This window comes from Chiroxiphia lanceolata, chromosome 10 (genome assembly GCF_009829145.1).
Source record: "Chiroxiphia lanceolata isolate bChiLan1 chromosome 10, bChiLan1.pri, whole genome shotgun sequence".
Taxonomy (NCBI): domain Eukaryota; kingdom Metazoa; phylum Chordata; class Aves; order Passeriformes; family Pipridae; genus Chiroxiphia; species Chiroxiphia lanceolata.
In genome coordinates this window covers 22,169,382-22,192,426 of record NC_045646.1, presented here as the reverse complement: position 1 = coordinate 22,192,426, position 23,045 = coordinate 22,169,382, and the positions used below count along the sequence as shown (strand labels likewise).

Genomic DNA, 23,045 nt, shown 5'->3' with positions numbered 1-23,045 from the left:
TTCTTATGGACTTGGGGATAACGTCATGAAGCCTTGCTCTGGGGTCTCCTATCTGCCCCCTTCCACGGCAGGAAGGTTACTTTATCCTCCAAGAGGAGGGCAAACTCAGGGAGAACAAGGAGGTGCAAATACCAAAACCCCAAGACCAGAGTATAATCCCTGGGGGAAGAGGCCCTGGCACAGGTTGGGCAGAGAAGCTGTGGCTGCCCCATCCCTGGAAGTGTCCAAGGCCAGGTTGGACGGGGCTTGGAGCAACCTGGGCTAGTGGGAGGTGTCCCTGCCCATGGCAGGGTGTGGAATGAGATGATCTTTATGATCCCCTCCAACCCACACCATCCTGGATTCTGTGTTCTCCAGCAACTGGGACAAGAACCCACTTGTTTATTTGGAAACCTTCTAGTTATACAGGAGCAAATATGTAGGTTTCAAAGTGCTTCTCAGGGACAAATCCCTGTCAGCCAGGCACATCCATTCCTTTTCTTTTCCCCTTTAGTCTTTATGGGGAGTAGCAGCCACTGACAGACTGGGGAAGCAATCTTGTGTGTTCTGACACGACCGGTACACACAGGCAGCCCAAATCCTGAGCATTTTGCTGCAGGGTGTGCTGGTTTAACACTGGAATCAAAGAAGAGTCTTCAACGGCTGCACCTTGAAACACCATTATTTTCTCAGCTTGGGGCTTGTGCTACTGCACCCAACAGCACCATTTGTCATTTTAGGCCAAAAATGCTAAATCAGTCTGGGGTTGAAGGGAGCAGGGCCTGCCTCCTGCCTCCAGGGCAGTTCTTGGTCCCCTGTGCTGGGCAGGATTAAGGGGTTCTGGTTTGCCTTCCTCACAGGATGCCAACACTCCTTTTGTCCCCATGGCAGTGGGCTGGGCACCCCCTCAGGCACAGAGGGGATGGTTTAAACGAAACAGGCACATTAACCAACTGTTCACAAAGTCCCTGTATCGCTCTCTCCGTGCATGTACATGCACAGGTAAACATTCATCAAAAATAAGAATCTTACACCTCCTCTGAGATGAGGAGGACAGTTAAAAACTGCCACTGTCCTTGGTGGCACAGAGCATGCAGATTATAACCCTCTGCAGAGACCTGCAGCTTTTACCCCAAAACTGGGGCACCTGAACCATCACAAACTCTTTCTGCCATTGAGTGTCTGAGTTTGCTTGTCTCCATCCAGCTTCAAGTGCTTCTTGCTGTATCTCTTGATGAGGGTCCCTGGTACCAGGGCTACCATGGCCATTGCCAGCAGTTTGAGCAGCGTGTCCCAGGAGAAAATGGCATCCAGAGAGGTGATCTGGGACAGAATGGCCCCTGTCTGCACACAGATGAAATTATATGGTGTAAGGCCTGAAAGAATCAGAGCAGAAAAAAGCTGTTAGCATCCCCCCAGGGAAAATTAGCTCAAATATGCCCAAGGCTACACACAAAATCACAGAATGGTTGGGGCTGGAAGGGACTTCTGGAGATCATCCAGTCCAACCCCCCCTGCCAAGGCAGGGTCACCTCAAGCGGGTGACACAGGAATGCATCTGGGTGGGTTTGGAATGTCTCCAGGGAGGGAGACTCCACACCCTGCCTGAACACCCTACTCCAGTGCTCTGCCACCCTCCATAGAAAGAAGTTCTTCCTCATGTTGAAGTGGAACTCGCTGTGGTTTAGTTTATGGCCCTTACACAGGCACAAGGGTCTGTGCTTATAACAGAAAGAACGAGGTGTAAATCAAGATTTGCAGCATGTGGGGACACGCATATTTGCAAAATGCTCTGAGACCTCAGGGCAGCACAGAGGCAAACAGTTAAATGGGGCAGAGTCCTGCTGCTCTGCCTTCCCTGGGCTCAGTGCTGACGAGCAGCAGTGTCACACTGTCCCCTCGGACTGTGTCCCCAGGCCTTACCGATGAGGACGGACAAGAAGAACTGGGACACGGGGATGTTTAAAATGGGAGCCGAGAGGTTCAGGAACCAGTTTGGTGTCATGGGGAACAGCCTCAGGAACAACAAGAAGAAAAATAAGCAGCTCCTGTTCTCCTCTACCTGCCAAGAGAAACGTTCCACGTTATTTCTGCTCCTCAGACAGCAGTAACACTGGAAAGGCCATGATGCTTCTGCCACAGCATCAGTCCAGAACTGATGAAAAGCAGCAACGTTATGTGTGTGTGGGAGCATAAGGGTGAGCCAGCTCATTCCAAGGAAGTGATGGAAGTGGGATCTCACCTGAATTAGAGATCAGGAAGGCAACAACAGAACCACCTCCAGCTGTACAACTCAGCAAAGGATGGATGGAGGCGGTTCTGGAGAACAGGGACCTCCCAATCAATCCTTTGTCTTACTTCTGATTTTCCCTGGGATCTGGGATTTTCCCCACAGCCCCTCTGCAAACAGGCTTGCCCCAAGAGAGCAGCCTGCTCCTAGACTGTGCCCTCAGCAGACCTGATGTGTCCCCTGCACACATTCATTTTTTACTAAGCCATCCCAAAAGCAGCCTGCCCCAGGGACATCCTGGGTGTCTGCAGAAGCACCAGTTCTTACCTTCCCTTGCAGCAGAGCCACTTTCTCAGGGAAGTAGTGGACGATGAGCTGCTTGCCGAAGGCAGCAGAGAGCAGGTAGCACAGGGTGGCTCCCACTGACGTGAGCACCGAGCACAGCACCAGCCCCATCCATGGCCCGAAGAGAGCTCCTGCCAGGACATTCTGTGGGGACAACAGGGAGTGGGGCCCAGGGGACACAGTGTGTCACAGAATAGTCAGGGTGGGAAGGGACCCCTGGAGATCATCCAGTCCAACCCCCTCTGCCAAGGCAGGGTCACCTGGAGCAGGTGACACAGGAACGTGTCCAGGTGGGTTTGCAATGTCTCCAGAGGGGGAGACTCTGTCCTCTCCTTGGGCAGCTGTTCCACTGAAAAGAGCCTGGCACTGTCCTCTTGGCACCCACCTTGGAGATATTTATATGGATTAATGAGATCCCCTCTCAGTCTTCTCCAGACTAAACAGGCCCAGCTCACACAGTTTCCACTCAAACGAGAGATGCTTCAGACCCCTCATCATCTTTGTGGCCTCCACTGGACCCTCTCTAGTAGCTCCATGTCTCTCTTGACCTGAGGAGCCCAGACAGGACACGGCAGTCCAGATGTGCCTCACTAGGGCTGAGCAGAGGGTCAGGATGACCTCCCTGACCTGCTAGCTATACTCTTTCCGACGACCCCCGGGATCCCATTGTCCCTCCTGGCCCCCAGGGCACGCTACCGGCTCACAGCCAACGTGTCACCCACCAACACTCCCAGGTCCTTCCCCGCAGAGCTGCTCTCCGCCAGGGCAGCCCCCAACCTGTGCTGGTACAGAGGGTTATTCCTCCCCGGCTGCAGGGCCGGTCCGGTCCCTCTGGCCCCTCCTGACCGAGTCGTGGCTCGCCGGCCTCGCCCTTTGCCCCCCGTGCCCGTACCAGGAGGCTGGAGCCGGGGATGGCGAAGCTCTGCTTGTACAGGTAAGCGCCGCAGAACAGCGCCAGCGCCGCACCCCGGTGCTGCCGCTCGTAGTCCCGCAGCGCCTCGGCCAGATCCCGCAGCTCCTCCAGGTCCGCCGGGAACCGCAGCGCCCTGAGCGGGGAGAGACACGGGCAGTGCCGGGGAGGGTGGGGAGGGACAGAGAGACACAGGGGCAGCCCCGGCCCCCCGCACCCACCTGCGCGTCTGCCCCGCGCTCAGCCGCACCGACAGCAGCCACAGCGCGGCCGTGGCGGCCGCGAAGACGAGAAGGAGCCCGGCCGGGCGCCGCCACATCCCGGGTCGGAGCCGCCGCTGCCGCCGCTCTGGCCCGGCCCTGCCGGCCCTCAGAGCCCCGAGACGGGCGCGCAGGCGCGGGGCGGGGATGGCGGGCGGGGCCGCCCCTGAGGGGACACGTGAGGGCTCGGAGGGACCCTGCACCCCTCGGGGTTCAAAGGTGCTTCAGCGCGGATACACTCCTTAAACACACGCTTTAAACCTGCGTTTTAAGCACGCGCTTTAAACCCACGCGCTGCCGTTGTTTTATTGTCGCTCCCACAGCCCCTTTGTACGCCCTGCGTGGAGAGCGGGCCCCGCTGCCCGGTCCGCACGGGAGGCGCCCCGGGACCGCCAGGTGAGTCCCCACACGGCTGTGAAATGTCCCGGGACCGCCAGGTGAGTCCCCACACGGCTGTGAAATGTCCCGGGACCGCCAGGTGAGTCCCCACACGGCTGTGAAATGTCCCGGGACCGCCAGGTGAGTCCCCACACGGCTGTGAAACGTCCCTGCCCCGCCCAGACACGGCGTCCTCGGCTCTCGGCTTCAGCACGGGATGGGCTTGAAGGTTCTCTGGGTGTTCTCCATCAGCACGAGGTCGTATCGGCACAGCTGGGGTCTGTGTGAAAACACGGGCCAAAAGTGAAAAAAGGCTTTTTTTTCCCTGTCATCCTCGCCGTGTGCTGGGGGCATATGTAAAATAACTCGTGTTCTCAGGAGAACTAGCTCCGAGTCCACCTAAAGTGAGTGAGGTTGTCTTTAAGCCTTACCAAGGCCAGGGTTTTTCTCTTCTGTCCTACATGATCTTTTGCTTGTGAGAAAAACAGAATGCAAAAAGCCCCAGCAAACAGGCATTGCCTGCGGATCCATGGTTCCCATTAAACCAGTCCACACCTCTGTGTCCACCAAAAAAGGTGGTCCTTCCAGCTCACCTGCCTGGTCCTGCTGCTTTGCTGCTCCCAGCATGAGGAATTCTGCTGCTGCTCTGAGCTGGGGCCAGGCATTGATCTGGCCTGGAGCTAGTCCAGCCGAAAACCAGAGGAAATACTTAAGCTTTCACTGGGAAAACATGAGCATTAGCCCTGGAAGAGGGGAGGAGGGAGGGAAGGGCATCCCTCCCCTGGCAGTGACTGATTACTTAATGTGTTAAAAGTCCTGAATATTTTTGCTTCACCCTCCTCGCTCTGTGATATGCAGCCCTTGTTTTAACCCAAACTTAAAGCATGGTCTGGCTTGATGTCCACATGGTGTTTTTGCACACAAAGTCAGCCTAAGAGATTCTGTGCTTGCTGGGCTCAGGTAGAGATTCCATCCTCCAAAGGTGCCCTAGGAATCAGGGAAGCTTAGGGGTAGGACTGCAGAGCAGAGGCTAAAGAGGTGACTGAAGCAGCTGGAGAAATATCACCAGCAGTGCTCTGGGAGGGACCTTGTGGTGTTGTGGGCAGCAGTCAGGGCTTTGGGCAGAGTGGCCAGCAGCTCCCAGTCGCTGGAATTCCAGGAGTAAAATAATCTCCCTGCTTGACTGCCCCTAGAAATTGACTGGGCTATAAAATGTGCATTTGGGGCTGGGCATCTCTGCTTCCCTGAGAGCTGCATTTCCCTTCAGCCCAGAGTTCAGGCCTGGGCAGCTTCTCAAAGGTCATTTTCCTGACCAAAGGTCAAGATGTCAGACCACATCAGAGTCACGTCACCAGTGGCATGTTTTCAGTACGATAAGACAGCCTCTGTGTTCAAGTAGGTATTCAGCTGTGGGATTCTATTCCCATGATATGTGTATGAGAATTATTAAATGTGAAATCAAATCTAATTCTTCTGCACAAACTCAGCCAGGCCAGCAATCTGGGAGATTCATTTGCTTCTGTCCAGTCTACAACAATAGAAATGGTTTGTTTGTAGAGCTCTGCTCACCTTTCTGGGTTTGTGAGTGACTGGAACCTCATTTGGAGAATCCTGAGTTTGAATTTTGGGCCAATGACAGATCCTGTGGAAAATGTCAAGGAAATTTTCTCTACGTTTTCAAGATCCTGGTCGAATCCCGTGAGCAAAGTAATTTGGTTGTACTGCTGGAAGGTGGCAGCTTCTCTGAAGGTAAAGCAGACAGAGTGTCAGAATCCCCAAGGGAATAGCACCAGGTTTAATGTATTCAGTGTAACATTAGTAGCAGAGCTGGGGGAGGAGGGCACAGTTAGTGATTAGTTTCTGATTTACAGAAGGTGGGTGTGGATTCAGGCCCCCAGGTGTGAACCTGCTCAGCCACTTTGGCACTCAGCTCTTTGGGGTGGGAGTGGGGACACAGAGGTCTGATGTTGTTTGTCCCAAACCAGAATCCTCTCCGTGATTCTGCTTTGATCCCGAGTGGACTGGATCCAAGTGATGTTTGTACCTGGCTGGCTGTGCAGACCTGAACACTGAGTCACTTTGAGACAGGCATGAAATCTGCACTGCTCTTGGTGCAGGAGCGGTGCAGATTGCTCCACTGCAAGCAGATCCCAGATATGGCTGAGGGAATATGCAGTTAGAGATACTTGGGAAAACTAGTTGAGCAGGATTGTTTGGCTGAAGCGTGTTTAGATCAATCAAGAATTTGCATGTTGCATAAACACCAGTCATTAATTTGCCTCTCTGAACAGAACGAGTTGATTTGGATGTGAGATATTCAGGCCCAAGTTCATCCCAGCTGTCTTGGGCACTGGGAGCTGGAGCAGAGCACTCCTGGGAGGGGATTGAAAGAGGGGGAGATGCTTTTCCTTCTGCCTTAGTGGAAACCTAGGGGCAGCTGTGCCTCTGGCTGGGATTGTCCACTTCAGTCCTTAAAAGGAATGAGAAGGGCCCAAATCACAGCGCTGGGCTGTCAGGTGGTGTGTGCTGGGGCAGGCTGTGGGAATTCCATCGGGCTGGGAAATCCCATAGGCATGTGCACTGGCAGGTATCAGCAGGGATATGGAGGAGGGTGTCTTGCCTCCTCCCAGCTGCAGTTGTGCCAAGTGATTCTTTGGCATTTACACATTATCAGATCACTAAGACTTACGGATTAACTTTGGATTCTGCCTTCTTCCCGGTCTCATCAGCTAGGACGATGCTGAACGTACCTCTCCTGGTGTCTTTGTTCCACGTGATAATATCCACAAAGTAGTGATAAACTGAGGGGAGGGAGAGAACAAGTGTGGTTAGATCTGGCAGGCTCACTCTGCTGTCGAGCCCCTGTGTGCCTGTCTGGGAGTGGAGCTGCAGGTGGAGGATAGACATAACTCCTTCAAATTTCTCTCCAAAATCCCTTTCTCCTCCCTGCTCTCCATCCCTCCTAGCAGAGATTTTTTAACAGAAACACTAAGAGGTGTCAGGAAAGCACTACAGAAAGGGTTATCCGTGCAGGATGGCCTCTCTGTATGACTCTAAGCACACCTCCTTTAACACCCTGCCTTCCCCTTCACTTCCAAATTGCCTTTCCTTTTCTTTCTCCTGTCCCATTCTGAACCCTCCATTTCTGTTCTCAGCATCTATCATTTGTAATCCCTGTCATGGAGCACAATTTTTTTTATCTATAAGTCTGAATTCCCTTGCTGACCAGCTCTGGAGCTCAGGCCATAATCCCTGCCCATGCCTTGCTATTTTGGTGATCACAGGGAGGAGGAGAAACCTCGGTGACACCCTTTTTTCCATTAATTCTCCCCCTTTCTCTGTACCTCTTGCTTTTCTCCAGGGGTAGCTTTTTCACCTGCACAGCCTCTCTTCGTCTCCCACCATTCCCACACACCTCTTCCTTGCACAAAAGAATGGTGTGTTGCTTTGAAACTCGGTTTGGGAACTTTTATATTTAATTTGCGAGTTCTCAACCCGTTTCCTAGCACTGTAAGCAAGTTGGCTTTCACAGCCCCGGGCAGGATTGCAGATAAGGAATGTAATGGCAAACTGCAGCTGGACACAGTTCTGACCAGCAGCCACTGGCATTGTTTCTAAAATGCTGGCTATGACCAAACCATCTCTGCTCAGCTGCTGCTGAAGGAGGCAATGCAAAAAGACAAATCATCTCGGAAATCTCAGTCACTTACTGCAAAATGGCTCTTTGTCCGCTGTATCGAAAAACATCCTTGTCACTGGATGGCTCTGTTGTGTTAAATAGCTTTTCCACTCATGGGCATAATAACCTGCAGGTGACAGTTTGAAAATGAAACACAGTTACTGCACAGGTAGATGAGCAACTAAATGGCTGAAAATAAGCAAGTGTTTAAGAAATAGTGTATTGTTTGCCAGCTGCCAGGTCTCAGCGTGACACAAGCTCCTGTACTCTGCAGATTTAGGACTAAATATGCCTGGCTACTGTTCAGCACGTACTTCGGGGCTGATCTTCTTCCACACCTGCTATCCATGGTCAAGGAGGATTTCATTCAGTGCAGAATGCAAATCATCCCCTTGGCTTTGCCACTTCCTTTCTGGAAGTGTCAGGTGTTTTAGCATCAACCTTCCAGAGCTGGCAGCCTGATGCTGGGCTGTCACACCCAGGCTGAGATGCCTCTGTGGGTCCAGAATCCCCTTTGTTCACCCCTCTGCCATTGCTTTTAGAGAACAGAGAGGTTTGTGGTGCTGGGAATTTACTAGAAAATACTGTTTTAGCAAGAACGTGCCCCTCTCTCTCAAACCCTGCAACTAAAGAACTTTAATTCATTGTTTCCGTGACTGTAGTGTAAAGATCCCAAGTCTTGTTTTGGCTTTCCTAGTTCTGGATCCTTTACCTGTGAATTTTGTTCTAGATCACAATGTGATGTGATGGTACAAAGAACAGGGAGGTTTCTCAGACCTCTTTGAAGCCAAGGGGAGGCCTCAAAAACCTCAGTGGAAATAACTGCGATGATTTTGCAAAGCACTGTGTTGTGTTGGTGCTTCAGCGAAACATCACACAACGAGTTACAGTGATGACAGGAAGCTCTGCATACAGGATGGTCTGACATTCCCTGGATCCTTACCTAGGATGGGGCATGGCATTGGCCAGAAGGTTTCACAGCTGGTACATTTGCCGTTCCTGTAATTCCTGTACGAGTCGCAGGGATATGCTGTGATGTTGCAGCTCCGTGTCAGGGAGGACAGGAACAGGAAAACAGACCTCTGGTGGTCACATTTAAAATACTGCAATCCTTAATCATACACAGGGAAGAAATATTTTGTTAGCAACCCTCACTCCTCAGGGAAACAGGATTAATGCCCACAGGACACAGCTGTGGACGGTCCCTGACCAGTCTGGACCCATGGGATTGCACTGGGGAGCACTGGGCTGTGGCAAAACAATAAGTGGGCACCAGCTTTGACTGCACTCAGCTCTGCCTGTGTCTGGCTTGCTTTTCTTCTTGTGTTTTTGCTTTTAAAAACATATTTGTTTGTATGGCTACTGCAGTTCCAGAGGATCCAGATATGAATCCAGTTCCATTTCAGGTGTTTTACTCTCCTCTCTGAGCTCAGGCCTGACAGCTGGATATTGCTTTTAGTTTTGCACATGACCTTCCATTTTGGTGTAAAAAAACTCTTTAGAAAGCCCAAACTAATAAAATGCATTGTTGCATGAGGAGTGAAGCGAGTGAAGCCTCATATCCTAGGGGTTTTTGGTTCAGGCTGTTTTCCTGTGTAGATTCTCTCGGGTATGATAAGGGTTGAGTTCACAAAGCTGCCTTTCTTCTGTGAGGTATCTTTTTCACCCAGCTTTCATCAAACCAGTTCAGATGCCAGGCTGAAAGGAAAAAAAGCTTTCTTTGATTCGAGACCAGGCCTTTACCTTCCAGACTGCACTGTTAGTCCCTGCCAAGGAAGGTGCAAGATTTGGTCTAACTGCCTGCTCCACATTCATCTTGAACCCATTTTCTGGACAGGTTCTTGCCACTGCTTTTGTGTGTTCATAGTAATTGAAAACAAAAAATCCCACGGGTTTTCTGAATGCAGTCACAAAACAAAGGCACAAATCTACCTGATGGCTTTTTGCACAGAGAATTAATCCCACTTGCACTGTGACAGGGGCACAGAAAGGTCACCCTGACTCTCACACACATGAACTAAACCTCTGTCACATCAGTGCTGGGAAGAGGTTGCTGCTGTGGCTTTCCCAGAATATGGGTTTCATGTCTTTTCTAAGCAGTGATGATGTTTCTCTGGCTTCCTCCTCCTTTTCCGAGGAGAAAATGGAAACATGTTGTCAGGGTTTGTGCAGTTCAAGGCAGGATTAATTACCAGAAAATATTGTCAGTGGACAGCCCGGCTGGTCGGTCCCGCCGTTGGGGTAGAAGTCGATGTGGCCTAGTGCTTCTCTGTAACCTAGTCCTGATAAAAGGGAATAAATATTAGGGCAGGAATATTAATGCCATCCATCTGTTTAGGGAGCAGGCCAGGCGGTTGTGACCCAGCTGGATCATTTTAGGGATGGCATCAAATACCTAAAATAAGCCTGTGTGTGCAACAGTGCAAAATTTAGGTTTTTGTGTCGCTGTGTGCAGGAGAGGAAAAGGGATGTGAAACCTGGGTGTTGCTGTGGTGCTGCTAAGTTTGACTTCTTGGAAGGGCTGGGAGAAGCAATGAGGTGGGAAAGCCAGGTGCTAGGGGTAGGCTGCCCATGGGAGCAGAGCGGAGGGCTGGCATCACATGGCTGGCCTGGCTGGTGGATCTGGGGAAGGGTAGGGCTGAGGGAGAGTCCAGATTCACCCTAGACGAAGGTTTAGCTCAGAGGAGGTGGGATGGAGACTGGAAACATCATGCCATGGGTTGGGGATAACTGATCTGCTGTGCAAGGCACTGAGCTGTGGGACCAGCTTTGGAGATGCCGTGTGCTGGGATGCAGCCTGAGCCTGGGGTGGGATGTTAGTGTGGAACTGCTCTGGCAGGACTGTGTGCTGCAGGAGCTCCAGCACGGGGCCCAGGTCCTTGTAATTCACAGGCCACCAGGCTGTAACTGCTGTAATCCAGCAGCAAGTTTTGAAGTGCAAAGAAAGCAGCAGCTCCCGAGGGCGTGCTGAGGACAGTGTGGGCAACACAGCACTCCAGAGTCCTTCCCAGCACCAGCGAAGGAGTCTGCTGTCCTGGGCCAAAGGAGCAAAGGTCCTGGCACTGCTGCCCACCACACCACTGCTTTCCCATGCTCCATCAGTCCCTGGGTTTCCTCGTGGAGCTGCAGAGCTGGAATGTCACGTACCGTCGGTGTCGGAATGAATGACGTCGACAAACTGTGCGTCGGTGGGGTCCAGCCTCTCACTGGGGGGGGTTCCCCGGTACAAGGGCCCCGCTGGGTCCAGGCCTGCAACACAAAGCCCCGTGGGTGGCACTGCCTCGTGCTGTGCTGGCCTTGAGGCCAAAGGACTGACGGGGGAAGGCTCACCCGTGATTCTTCCAAGTGCGCCGCCAAACATCTGTCCCACAAAGCCGGAGATGTGTGCTCCCAGGCTCACTCCTATCATGTGCATGGAGTCAAGGGATGCTCCATTGATCTGAGATTTAAAAGTACTCATGGTCACAGATTTGAGGCACAGGAAAGGCACAAAAATTATCAGGAGGAGGAATGTAAAGGCATCTCGCTGTTTTCCTCACATTTTCTCTTGGTGTGTTCCACTCTGTGTAAATATTCCCCCTTTGATAGTCCCACAGTGCAGCCAGCATCCCTGTTTGAGGCCCATACCTGATGAACCCAGTTCAGGCAGTGGCTGTATTTTCCTGGGACACTGGAGACAGAAACTATTCATGGGCCCCAGGAGTAAAATTCCAGTTGGCCCACATGTGGTTCCTGCAAGGAATTAGGAGACACCATGATCCTAATGATACGGTGTCTTCATTGCTTGTGCAACAGCTTAGGGGAACTGTGAACTGTAGCCGATCCCCTTAAATTGATTTTTGGACGTACAGAAAGTGGAAGTAAAGTTTCTGTGCGTGGGAAAACATGTCTGTAGAGTTTTGTACCCAGAAATGGAGAGCCTTAGAGTGTAAACTGAATATTGCAACAAAATACCATCGTACCAAGTCCAAGGGTACAACTTGGCACTGCAGGATAGCTGCAAAAATTAATGTATTCCTTTTTAGGAGTTTCTATTCCCAGACATCCTGCTGGTTTTAAACACTTCCTTTGTGCCCTTTACATACTGTGCCTTAATGACTATGTCGTAGTGTGAACGTCCAACTTACCAGCATCTCATCAATAAGTTTCTTCAGAATCTCAGCAACTCTTTTGCACTTTCTGGAAGCATAATTGTAGATGAGGGTTGTTGCCCCCTGATTCCAGTCCACGAGGATGATGTTCATGTCCTCTGCAGAAAGCAGGAGATGCACCAGGTCGGGGATCCAGACGGGGGCAGAGCCTGTGAATCGGTACCCGTGGACGATGAAGGTGGTTTTCTTGGTCACGTTGAGGTACTTGGAGGCTTTTGAGTGGAGCTCCTCGGCACAGGTTGGGTTCTGCCGGGTGTAGAGCAGCAGCTTCACTTTCAGCTCTGTCCCTATCAAAGCGCTCCCGAAGCCGAGGGCTGTGAATGCAGGACATGTCTCCCCGGGATCTGAAAAGAGCACAGGGTGGCAAATGGAGTGTAGCCCCAGTGCATTTGCTTCCACCTGCCAGCCCTGCACAGGGGCAGGGACGTGTGTTGTGACATGTCTGAGCCAGGGCTGCTTCTCTCCTGTCTCCTCTCCTCATGTTCATGACTGCGGTTACCTTGGAACTTAGGTTTTCTTGCCATGTTGGAACAACGACAGCAAGTGCACCTTCTTGGAGCAGCATTCCCTGAAACGACACAGTCCTGCTTCCACAGGCAGCTGGGAGATGGCATGGCCTCTCTCCAAAAATCCCGGTAGTGTGAGGAAGTGACTGACAAGCGGGATGGTTGCTGTGCTGGTTTGGGAGCACACCCAGGTGCTCTGGACAGGCTCAAGGGTAAATGGGTGTCCTCGGGGCCGGTTTGTACCTCCAGCCTGGAGCTGCCCAGCTGCAGAGGATTTACCATGTGAGGGGCAGCTCAGTGCTTCATTTGTGTGTGCAGATGCAGCCTGCTATTCCTGACTGCAAAGTGGGCACCCTTGGGCTGCGTGGGATGTCACGGATGGTGCTGTGTACACAGCTGAAGAGTAACTGAATTGGGTGTAAGTGCTGCTCAATGGGATGGTCTGTGCCTTTGGAAAGCCTGTCTTTGTGCCCTGCTTTTCCAGCAGAGCCTTTAGATCCCAGTACAACCTCCAACAGGGCACTGGCAGGGAATGGAACAACTGTCTCCAGACAGATGCTGCTTATGAAGGCCCTCCCAGGTTTAGTAGCCTCTTCCTGGCTCACAGTCCTTTCCCCCAGATCCTTTTAATCTTATTGAAGAACCTTGTGGGGGAGAGTGTCTCTCTCACACATATACCCTGGGCTGTGGCAATTTTTCAGGCTGCAATTCCTAGAGGAATCTTCCTGATCTTTGTTGCTTAAAAGGCTGTGCAGTGGGTAGAAGAGTTTAGAAAACCTGCAGCTGTAACCTAATTGTGCTCTAATAAATCTCCAATGCTCTGTGCATTTTAACTTCTATATGATGAAACTCTCACAGTTTCTACGAGCCACTTTCCCTTTTCTCCTCCTTTGGAAAGCAGGAGCATGAGAGTGATATAAATACTATGTGCCCAGCACATAAAACAATCTGCTCAGTTGCCATAGTTCTGCTAATTACTCTGTAGAAACCCCAGGAGCTCCAGAAATAAAAGTTAATAGGCTAAAAGGATGTTGCAGTTAAATCCAACTGAATATTTTAAATTGCTACCATAAATTTTAACATCTGAAATCCATGGAGTCCTTACTGTATAAAGCCTGTGGTACCACATGAACAGTGGGACAGGAGTGGTGGGAAATGAGCCCTCAGCCAGGCCCACTGAAGGTGGGTTGAAACCAGGAGCCTTTGAATGGGGGGTGCTCTGGCTCCTTAATGCTTCCCCCAGGGCTCCCAGGGGCAGGGTGGCTCTGGGCCCTGCTCCCAAGAGGAAAGGTCACCTGGTGGCTGTCTCCTGGCCAGCCATTCTTACAGTGCCAAGAAGCTCCAGTGAAGGAGCAGCAGGAGTTCTCCTGTGGCACTGCTGTTGTGGAGATCTCAGAGGAATGGCAGAGGAAAGCTCACATTTCTGCTGATCTACGCCAGCTCACACAGTGAGACTCAGCGACTGTCCTCTAGGTGCTACTGCAGCATAAAAAAATACAACTATCTTGGTTTTACTAATAACTAGGCATTGTTTTACTTATTGTATAGCAGTATTATATGGTGTTGTTAATCATCTTTACCGCCACTGAAGCTGTAGTAATAGAGGCAGAAATGCCAGGCAAGAATTACTTCTATATGGTGCAAGATTGCACTGATTGCTTAATTTGTGTCTGTATCTCCTGCACTGTGCTGAGACTTGCCCAGAGGAGCAGTGTGTTTGTCATCAGAATAGCCTAAAGCTCCTGGTACAGAGGAGCTTTCAAAGAGCTGGTCAGCATTTGCTGATACCTGACACGAATTGATTCGGGTTTGATTATTAAAATCAGATCAGGATTATAATATGTAATATTATTACAGGGGGGAGAAAACCTGCCGGCTTCTCTTCTGGCAGGATGGTGCCCATCTCAGCCTCATCCTGACACATCAGGATGGCCAGTTATCCTGACTTTGCTCTTCCTTCCCATGAGCACAGTGACTCCCACCCAAATGGCTGGAAGTGTCTTTGAAACTCCCAGATGACTGGGGTAAGTGGCTTATTGAGATTAAGTCTGCAAACAAATAAGTGAGGTGGAAAGTTACACCCTGGCACTGTACTTAACTAACTTAACTTTCCCTCCAGGAAAGGTGAATGAATGTGGCAATTAACCCAGCATGCCATTAGCTCACCCCCAGCCCTGCCTTGGCCATTAGCTTGCTAGACAGACTCTGGCAATTCACATTCTCCTGCTCAGTTTTCTGATATGTAAAATAGGGGCAAAACACTTGTCTGCTGGGCAAGGTGCTCTGAGGTTCCAGCACCTGTAGTAGGGGGCATAAAAATTGTGAAATCTGAAAAAAAATTGTGAAAAGATTTCCCTGCCTGGGAGCTGGACATCTTTGGTCTTGAGCTTGAGATCAGCCTCCAAAGTGCTATTGCAGCAGGAGAGGCACCTTCAAAATAACCTGGTTCTGAACTTACATATATAAGTATATATCATGATAGAATCATAGAATGGTTTGAATTGGAAGGGACCTTAAAGCCCATCCAGTGCCACCCCCTGCCATGGGCAGGGACACCTTCCACTGTCCCAGGTTGCTCCAAACCCTGTCCAACCTGGCCTTGGACACCTCCAGGGATGGGGCAGCCACAGCTTCTCTGGCCAACCTGTGCCAGGGCCTCCCCACCCTCACAGGGAAGAAGTTCTTCTAAATATGTTATCTAAACATACTCTCAGTTTGAATATGTATGTTCTGAAGTTACATACTCCCAGGTGGGAGTATTGTGGTCACAAGAACAGTCCCAGGCAGTGCTATCAAGGCCTGCATTCCCCTGGTCTCTCTCATTCCTTTCTTGGAGATGGTGTTTGGAGGCTTTTTCTTCCGTCTGTCCTGGATGCTGATCCTATGGACAGGCAGGGTTTGCCACGGTGGTGTTGGGGCTGTGGTCCTGAGCTGGCTGCATGAATAGAATAGCAGCCAAGTTTTTTTTACCCCCACCAGTCTGTCCTCTTGCAGGGGGAAGTTCCAACAGTTTTTTCACATCAGTGGTCACTTGTCCCAGCAGTGGCCCTTGGGACACAGAGGTGCTTCTCTGTCTGTCTGCAGGTTCTCTGGCACTCTGCCACCTTGCCTGGGCTCTGTACGGTGTGTTTCAACAGACTGCTCTTAACCATCGACAATAACTCTCCCCTTTCAGCAGACTTCACAACCATGACGTGAATCTTCACGTTGGTGAAGATTTCCATCACTTCTCCACAGAGACTGTGCCCTCCACCTCTTAAACTGGTCCTCAGTAGCTCCCTGGTTCCTCCTGCCTTTTCACATAATTCTTTTTTCCCCACTTCTTGCGAGTACATTTCCGACAGCGTATTAAACAAACTAAGCAAAACGTGACCCCGAGATTACTCCAGAGGACCCGATGAAATACAAGTCAGTATTTATAAGAATACTGGTTTTTTTTAAACCTGTTTGTTTTCCCTACAAAGCAGAGAGCTGTAACTTGACTTGCTCCCATGTGTATGCTAACACAAGGCAGTACGTTTGTTTATTGTTACACAGGTTGATTCTCGTAGGGCTGTGAGGATATCAAATGGAGCTTACTGTTCATAAATGGTAATTCATCCTTCGCCTCTGTCGTACACGACACCCCTGAAAAGAAATCATTATTCTCTGAAGATTTCCAATGGCATTTTCAGTGCAGATGGATAGTACTTATGTAAGAGAAATGTTTGCGAAGGGAGGAAAAGATAATAAAAAAAATACTTCTGGTTTTACGTTTGGAACTCTTAGAACTGACTCCATCCATGTAACCAGTATAATTTGCTTTGCCGAAATAAATAATGTTAGTGAGAAACCCTACACAGTAACTGTAATGCAGAGGGCAGACACAGTCATGTTTCTGTAAAGCACAGTGTGTTATATTTGACAAAAAACTTTCAAAACAAATGGTTGATTTCTTACCTGTTTTCACCCCGTGCAAAAGGTAGATGAACACAACACACAGCCTCAGCATATGGACTTCCACATGGAGCTTCTATGGGTAAGATACTTTAAGGATCCCACAATTTCTTTGGCATGTGTCTGCTGGCTCTGACAGCAATTTGCTCCCTTCTTTTTTTTTTCTGCCTGTCCCAGTAGGTGTGGTGAAAGCAGGAAGTTACCAGCCAAGAAATGAAGACCAGTCTTTAGTTATACAACTGAAGCTTCTTCTTAAAAAGGTGGGGCACTTTCTATTCTAACAGGTTTCCTTAATTTAGACATAGTTTGCCCTGGGAGATGACTAATCAAAGACACAAATGGGTTGGTATCACGCTGTAAGCAGCAATTTGACTACACTGTGTTGAAACTAAGGAAATTATTGCCTGTTTGTCTTTTGCAAAGAATGTCAAGAGGATCGTAGGTGTCACTGCAAGTCTGATAAGCATCTGGGCAGGGCCAGTGCTTGGTTTCCCAGGGCCCTGCCTTTGGAAAGTTCATGATGATCCCTAATCTCCCATGTTCCTCCTGCTCTCTAGAGTCCCTTCTAACCCACAAAGCCCTGTCCTCTCAGGCAGGAGGCAGGTGCACAGCACTATGTGTGACAGAGGGAAGGTACTTGGGGCAGTCTGGCTCTCCATTGGGCTCCCAAGCATCTGCTTCCAAGCATATGCTGCTCATACAACTGGCATTCCCACCACATTTTCTCGAAGACCTCCTGGAACATCATGAATTCAGCTCTAATTCAAGTAAGAAGGGCTTTTTCTTTCCTTGATGGATGGGAGGAAGAAGATAGCTAAGCAAAGACAACTGCCAGGGGCAGGAAAGGAAGTCTGACATTGAAGCTGGAAGATATAGTGGCAAAACTGGGAAGAAAAGGGTGGTTGGGAGCTTGAAAAGGGGTGAGAGAGCAGGGATGGCTGCTGGATAGAAACTGGGTGGTAGCTTTGCCTGACGTTTTCTTAGCAAATTCTTCTAACTGTAGGTGAGGGAAAGGGAACCTGGGGAGGATCAGAACTCCCTCATTAAGCACAGGCTCTGCTTTTTCCTCCCGGTGATGATCCAACAAGGAGCTGAGCTATTACAGCTCCCAGCTGCATAGCTGGTTCTTTGGTCCATGCTGTGCAAACTAAGCTTTTTGACTTTGCTAATTCTTGGGTTAATCCTTAACTCTTCCTGCTGCCTGTCTGCAGCTCCTTCCTGTTCAGACAAGTGTGTGCTGCTTGTCTGGTGCAGGCATGGATCACCCAGGCAAAAGCTGGGGTTTGTTATTTTGGAGAGGATAAACACTGAGAAAAGACACTCAAAAACTTCTGTGGAGTCTGGAAGTCCAGGACAGTGCTTTTTCTGCTGCACTGGCAAAAGAATATAATTTAAACATTGTTTTCCTTCCAGTTCCTTTCTCACCCCCACCAGTAATCCTAAACTCTGTCAAAATATTTTCTCCTTAGCAAGAAGTTCTGCCAATGGTGAGACAGAATCAGTCCAACAGTGAAACACGAAGATGAACAGAAGGCTTTTACCTGTTGCAAAGGACATCTGTGAATCAGAGATAAAATGGGATAAATCAAGAGGGCCTTGCCTTTCTTCTCAGCACAAAAAGAGGTAACAACTTATTGCCTGAAGCTAAGCTCTACTTGTTTCTTTCCCTGGATTTCCATTTCCCTTCTGAGGTAGCTCATCTAAGTGCCTCTCATTTCAATAGGCTGGGACTGGCAGGCTCTTCCTTGGAACTCTCAATCATCCCTCTAAAGACCATGATTTTGAGTAACCACCATTTTAGCATAAATTAGACTGTCTGTTCATGGTGTGTGTGTTGGCAAACATTCCCAGGAGGTCAGCACAGGAAATGCTCTCCACCTCCACCATCAGATCCTGAGATGAGGAGTTCAAGTAACCACCTGTGTTTACAGGTTACTTCCAGCTCTTGGATCTGTTGACCAACCTTTCACACCTGCCCCACACATCCTTCCTCAGCCACACACTAGTGGAAGATGGTAACAGCTCACAGCTATTTGGGTTTCTGCACTGAACTCTAGACAAATGATCCCATTGTGAGCTTTGAAATCACTAACAACTCGAGACAGTAAAAACTACTTTTTAATCATGTGTAGAAAACACTGAAGATCAGAATTGGCACCAACTTCAGAAAAATTTAACAGAAAAAATGAAATAAACAAGTGAAACATTCTGCTCTTAGCTCTGGGTGTCAGAGAGCCTCTGCTATTTCACACTCATTACAGAAGCATTTTAAACTGGTCGCTGTGAGCAGAATCACTGCTGGAATCCAAATGTTTCAGGAATGCTGTTTCTTCCTTAGAGCAGCTTCTGACAACAGTGGTCAGCTGAAAAATATTTTCATGTGGCATTCATGCATCTGCTGCATGAATTCTCACTGATTCACTAGTTTCCCGTGGGTGGAACGTTTTCATGGAGATACTGGAGAGCCAAATCTGTCCACTTCATTTCTTGCTCTTTCACAGACTCGGTGGTGCCACCGTTGTCTTGCTCTGGTTCAGGGAGCTCATTCTGAGAACAAAATAGAGGTACAATGCATTCCACACCAAATATACTTCCTGAAAGCAGCAGGTTGTTAAGGCTTTGTATGGATAAATGGAAACGAGACCAGAGGGTGCATCTGAACAATAAATATCATACATACCGATCCACTTAAAAATATTACTGGGCCCCGTTATGAACAATATTCTTTTCACATGAATATGGTGCTTAATCTGAAAGGTAAATTGGTTTTCCAGGACCCTGGGGCCTTGCTATACACTCAGACTGCACACACAGCGAAGGAGAATATATAGCAAATGCAAAGTAAGTAAATAACAGTGCAATGCAATTATTCCACTGCTTGTTTGCAATGCGCTGCTTCTGCTGTTGGCAAGAATACAAATACTGCAGTTATTATAGCTGTTATTAAGACAACTGTTTCTGTAACATGTTTCATTCCCATGGCAGGTGAGAAATCCTTCCTCTCTACGTGCTGGATTCAGGTGTGGCTGTGCTGGACCAACAGTAGAAGTCAGAACTCCCTTCTATTATTTGTTCTCTGTGTTGCTGCACTGCTGCAGTCACAGTGAGTGAGTGCTATTCTGCCAGATACCATTTGGGCAGGAATTCTGAGTTCCAGATCTCTGGAAATCCCAGCATGAGCTAACTAAAACGTTTCAGTTTTGAAAACAGTGTATGATTCGAGCCCATTTGAGTTCCCAGGAATCTCTCAAGTGAGCACTGGAGCAAATGCTCAGGACAGGCTCAAAGAGCACTTCACAGCCATTCTGTTTGCTCCTGTACAGTGCTCCTGAGTAAGTCTCCTGTGAATTTGTGCTACTTTTCCCATGTGATCAGAGGCAATCTCATCTCTGGGAATCTTTATATCCACAGCCAGGCCTTTCTTTCTGTTGTTAGTTGGTGAGGCTTCCTGCTCTGGGGCTGCCATCTGTATGTGACTGTAAGTAGCCCAAGAGGTGGCTGTAAGGGAAGAAACAGTAATGTCTGGACTCAAGGTAAAGGCAAATGTCAGTAAGGAACCAGTTTATAATACTCAGCCTGCCTTATAAATGTTATCCCAAGCAATAGGGGGTTTGGGCTCTTTTATCTGACAATTACAGTTCTGCAAGATCCCTCCCTCAAACCTAGCTCTTGGCAGAAAATCGTGTGTGCTGTATATATGGATTTTGGGGTTATGCAGCTGCTCCTTGTCCTCTCTGAAAAGCCAGTGGTGGAAAGGCTAAAGCTTGAGCCACGTCACAATTTGGAAATGTCTCTATGCTGAAGGAGACCAACACCCCATGATCCCCACAACTGCCTTGTCAGTGCTAGCCAGGGTAAAGCTTGTGCACTGGAGAGAACAAGGAAAGGGAAAATCCTCAGCTACCTCCTGCTTCCCTGGAAGTTTCAAAGTAGCTAAGGAAAGGTTTCAGGGTGGGAGATCTGAAGCTTCAACTCTGGGCTTTGTGGGATCAGCAGTAGCTTTTCCCCCGCTGCCCCTCTCCCACCCTGCAGCCGTGCCCTGGATGAAAGGACAGCTACCATGCCTTGGACGTGGCACTGCAGGTGCCAATGCATTCACTGCTGTCCTTGAACTGCCAACAGCAGTGCTGGATCTGGAAAAGACTGACTGGAAACAGGTATGAAAATTTTTCAGCTTCTTTTAATGGAATTTCAGGAAGTGGAAATAAAGTGTAACCAAGACTGCAGCTGTCAGCGTGAGACTGATCATCATCTCTGTTCTCCAAACCAGAATTTCTCCCTGATGCCAAACCCAAAAGAGTGTGAAGGGGAGGGCACTCCAGTTCTGAGAAGATTCAATAACTGGTCAGGGGAAGGGAGACAGAAACATCCAATTCCTCATGCACACAGGAGTGACTGGCATACAGGGCAAGGAAAGAGTCAGATCCATCCCGGGAGCCCTTTGTACAAATCAGCTGCACCACAAGCAATACCCTGTGCTGTTTCTTGGAAGGGGCTGAGATAAACACAGCAGCCTTAACTCAGATTGATAAGTAGCAATTCACCTACCAGAGGGATAGCCACGTCCTCGTACGGCAATTTATCTTCCCTCCACGCGTCATCGATCAAATCCAGGATCCTGCCATCCCTCTGCACCTCGCTGTCCATCCTCACAGCAGGTGAGTGCAGCTAAACCTGTGACACAAAGCAGATGCTGTTCCCAACAACATCCCCAGCCAAGGAGCTGCAGTTCGGACTCTGGGCTTGCTCTAGTTTGGATCTAATTCCTGTTAAGATTAAATTGTTAAGATTAAACTTGATTTTCCTAATCCACTCAAAAAGGGTTTATAACCACAGGAGAACTACTTCACCTGAAAAGAACATTATTAAAGTGATTTGCAGATTGATATGCATTAGAGACGGATATATAAAACCAGCAGGTTTTTATTAATGATATTTATGTGTGTTTATATCTACTGACTGGCTTTTAGAAGCCTACTTGGAGTGAGTTTGAGCACCCCCGTAACTCTGCCAAGAGCCCTTTGCTGCCCTGAGCAGTGCTGTGCCTCACCCAGGGCTTCACGAGTCTGGGAGAGTCACAACAAAGGATTTCACGGCACCCAGAATCCTGCCCGAACCTGAAGTCCAGGAAACTGGTGAAACAGAAGAAAAACAAGACCCGTCTTTCACCCCCGGCTACAAGAATCCCTCCGGGGTGTCTCACTGTACTCTGCCCTCCCTGAGGTGTCACGTCAGGGACTCGCCCCGGTGTGACCCTGCGGCTCGATCGTGCCGGAGTAGGTGACTACAGGTATTTATTTTACACCAGAGCAGGGTAGGTGACTGCAGGTATTTATTTAAATACACCCCGCTGCAAGGGGGCGGCGATGGGCACCGGGCTGAGCGGTCCCAGCCCCGGGGCCGTGCGATCCGCGCTGCTCCCGGACGACACAGCCCCGTGTCCCCACTGTGTCCCTCTCCGGTGTCCCCTCCGTCGTACCTTCAGTACCGCCCCGAATGACCCCACAATGTTCTCCCAGTGTCCCCCCGCGGTCCCCTCGGTACCCCCCCGAATATTCCGCCCGCGCCCCCGCAGTGTCCCCCGTGGTGCCCAACCCCCCAGACCCTAACCCCGTGATCCCCCCGGTAACCCCCTCAGTGTCCCCTCCCGGCGTCCCCCCCGTGCCCTCCCACATCCCCCCCGTGTGTCCCCCCGGTATTCCCTGCGATGTCCCCCCCTGTCCCCGCAGTGTCCCCTGCCCGCCGTACCCTGCCCGTGTCTGGGCCCTGCCGTGCGCAGGCGCGGCTCCCGCGCAGGCGCAGTGCTGCCGGGCCGGGCCGGGCCGGGCCCGCCGTTAGGTGGGGAAAGGCGGGAGAAGGGAAGGAGGGAGGGAAGGAGGGAGAGAAGGCCGGCGGGTGCGGGGTGTTTGTGGGGAGGGAGGCGAGGGGAGCGGCGCTGGAAGGGCCCCGGGTAGCGGAACTTGCCGCGGCGGGTGCGGGGTAAACACCGTGAATGGGCGGAGAGCGGGGAGGCTCCTGCGGGGGAGGAGCGGGAGCGCAGCGGGAATAGGGAATGCTCTGCCGGGGCCGGCGGCACTGCCCGGGCACGCTGGCCGCGGTCACTCCTGCAGTCACCTCACAGGCTTTAGCTGCGCCAGGGGAGGTTCAGGTCGGGCACTGGGAAGAAATTCTTCATGGGAAGGGCTGTCCAGCGCTGGAAGGGTCTGCCCGGGGAGGTGGAGGAATCCCCACCCCTGGACGTGTCCGAGGAAGGACTGGACGTGGCACTCGGTGCTCTGGGCTGGGGGACAAAGTGATGTTCGGTCATAGCTTGGACTCGACGATCCTGGAGGTCTTTTCCAACCTGATTCTGTGATTCTTCCCCCGGCAACGGGTGGTGTGCACCGGGCTCCTGCCGCAGGTGGCATTCCGGCCACTGGCACGTCTATGGCAGTGCTTTTGGGAGATTATTGCTGCTTTTCTGTTCATTGTAAGCATATTTCCAGCAACACTTCGAAATTGCATCTTTCTATGTTTTTAAATACAAAGTATTCCCGGTCTTTTCTTATGGGCACTATTCTTTAAAGTCCTCCTGTGTATTGTCTGGTTCTCTCCACTTGACTCTACAACAGTTCTCTGTCGAGTTGGGATGATAAGCCTTGTTTATTTTTAAATGGTTTTTTGGGGGTTTT

At 50.2% G+C, this 23,045-nt stretch overlaps 4 protein-coding genes across 15 annotated transcripts in view; 1 reads left to right on the top strand and 3 right to left on the bottom strand.

Annotated features, from left to right (window-relative positions):
- Positions 1-352: 352 nt before the first annotated feature.
- TMEM41A (transmembrane protein 41A) lies at positions 353-3,827 on the bottom strand. 2 transcript variants are annotated; one of them, XM_032697745.1, is made up of 5 exons: positions 3,686-3,827; positions 3,447-3,600; positions 2,537-2,698; positions 1,903-2,041; positions 353-1,355 (listed from the first exon to the last, which is right to left on the bottom strand). In XM_032697745.1, the coding sequence occupies exons 1-5, from the start codon at positions 3,781-3,783 to the stop codon at positions 1,135-1,137; spliced, it is 774 nt and encodes a 257-aa protein (XP_032553636.1). In that variant the 5' UTR covers positions 3,784-3,827; the 3' UTR covers positions 353-1,134. The 2 variants fall into 2 exon arrangements, with proteins under 2 accessions (XP_032553636.1, XP_032553637.1); XM_032697746.1 differs by lacking the exon at positions 1,903-2,041 and having other exon boundaries at positions 3,686-3,801.
- A 159-nt stretch (positions 3,828-3,986) lies between these two features.
- Positions 3,987-16,669, bottom strand: LIPH (lipase H). Its single transcript, XM_032697612.1, has 10 exons — positions 16,378-16,669; positions 11,909-12,276; positions 11,112-11,220; positions 10,929-11,030; positions 9,974-10,063; positions 8,725-8,892; positions 7,813-7,908; positions 6,792-6,903; positions 5,672-5,845; positions 3,987-4,382 (listed from the first exon to the last, which is right to left on the bottom strand). The coding sequence occupies exons 1-10, from the start codon at positions 16,427-16,429 to the stop codon at positions 4,310-4,312; spliced, it is 1,344 nt and encodes a 447-aa protein (XP_032553503.1). The 5' UTR covers positions 16,430-16,669; the 3' UTR covers positions 3,987-4,309.
- The window catches only part of CEP63 (centrosomal protein 63), a 39,674-nt gene continuing 20,726 nt past the window's right edge, over positions 4,098-23,045 (top strand). The window contains exons 1-6 of one of the 9 annotated variants that reach the window (XM_032697604.1): positions 4,098-4,120; positions 14,296-14,462; positions 16,555-17,141; positions 17,844-18,159; positions 19,149-19,215; positions 19,360-21,650. The gene's annotated coding sequence lies outside the window, so the exon portion shown is untranslated. Of the gene's footprint in view, positions 4,121-11,670; positions 14,463-15,117; positions 17,142-17,843; positions 18,160-19,148; positions 19,216-19,359; positions 21,651-22,175; positions 22,213-22,303; positions 22,844-23,045 lie in introns of those variants that run through there. The other 8 variants (XM_032697603.1, XM_032697600.1, XM_032697601.1 and 5 more) reach the window with 8 other exon arrangements.
- ANAPC13 (anaphase promoting complex subunit 13) lies at positions 18,475-22,168 on the bottom strand. Of its 3 annotated transcripts, XM_032697609.1 has the most exons (4): positions 22,123-22,145; positions 21,425-21,506; positions 20,923-21,048; positions 18,475-18,921 (listed from the first exon to the last, which is right to left on the bottom strand). In XM_032697609.1, exons 3-4 carry the CDS (start codon positions 21,019-21,021, stop codon positions 18,796-18,798), a joined length of 225 nt encoding a protein of 74 aa, XP_032553500.1. In that variant the 5' UTR covers positions 21,022-21,048; positions 21,425-21,506; positions 22,123-22,145; the 3' UTR covers positions 18,475-18,795. The 3 variants fall into 3 exon arrangements, with proteins under 3 accessions (XP_032553500.1, XP_032553501.1, XP_032553502.1); XM_032697610.1 differs by lacking the exon at positions 21,425-21,506 and having other exon boundaries at positions 22,123-22,168; XM_032697611.1 differs by lacking the exon at positions 22,123-22,145 and having other exon boundaries at positions 21,425-21,536.

Coding starts and splice junctions, on each gene's coding strand:
- TMEM41A (XM_032697745.1), bottom strand. CDS start 3,783: ATGTGGCGGCGCCCGGCCGGGCTCCTTCTCGTCTTCGCGGCCGCCACG. Junction 2,699..3,446: donor TCCCCGGCTCCAGCCTCCTG/GTACGGGCACGG, acceptor TTGTCCCCACAG/AATGTCCTGGCAGGAGCTCT. Junction 2,042..2,536: donor TGGCTCTGCTGCAAGGGAAG/GTAAGAACTGGT, acceptor TTCTCTTGGCAG/GTAGAGGAGAACAGGAGCTG.
- LIPH (XM_032697612.1), bottom strand. CDS start 16,429: ATGCTGAGGCTGTGTGTTGTGTTCATCTACCTTTTGCACGGGGTGAAA. Junction 6,904..7,812: donor GGACAAAGAGCCATTTTGCA/GTAAGTGACTGA, acceptor CCCTCCCCTCAG/TTTATCACTACTTTGTGGAT. Junction 4,383..5,671: donor TCACTCACAAACCCAGAAAG/GTGAGCAGAGCT, acceptor GTTTTCACACAG/ACCCCAGCTGTGCCGATACG.
- ANAPC13 (XM_032697610.1), bottom strand. CDS start 21,021: ATGGACAGCGAGGTGCAGAGGGATGGCAGGATCCTGGATTTGATCGAT. Junction 18,922..20,922: donor AGGACGTGGCTATCCCTCTG/GTAGGTGAATTG, acceptor TTTTGTTCTCAG/AATGAGCTCCCTGAACCAGA.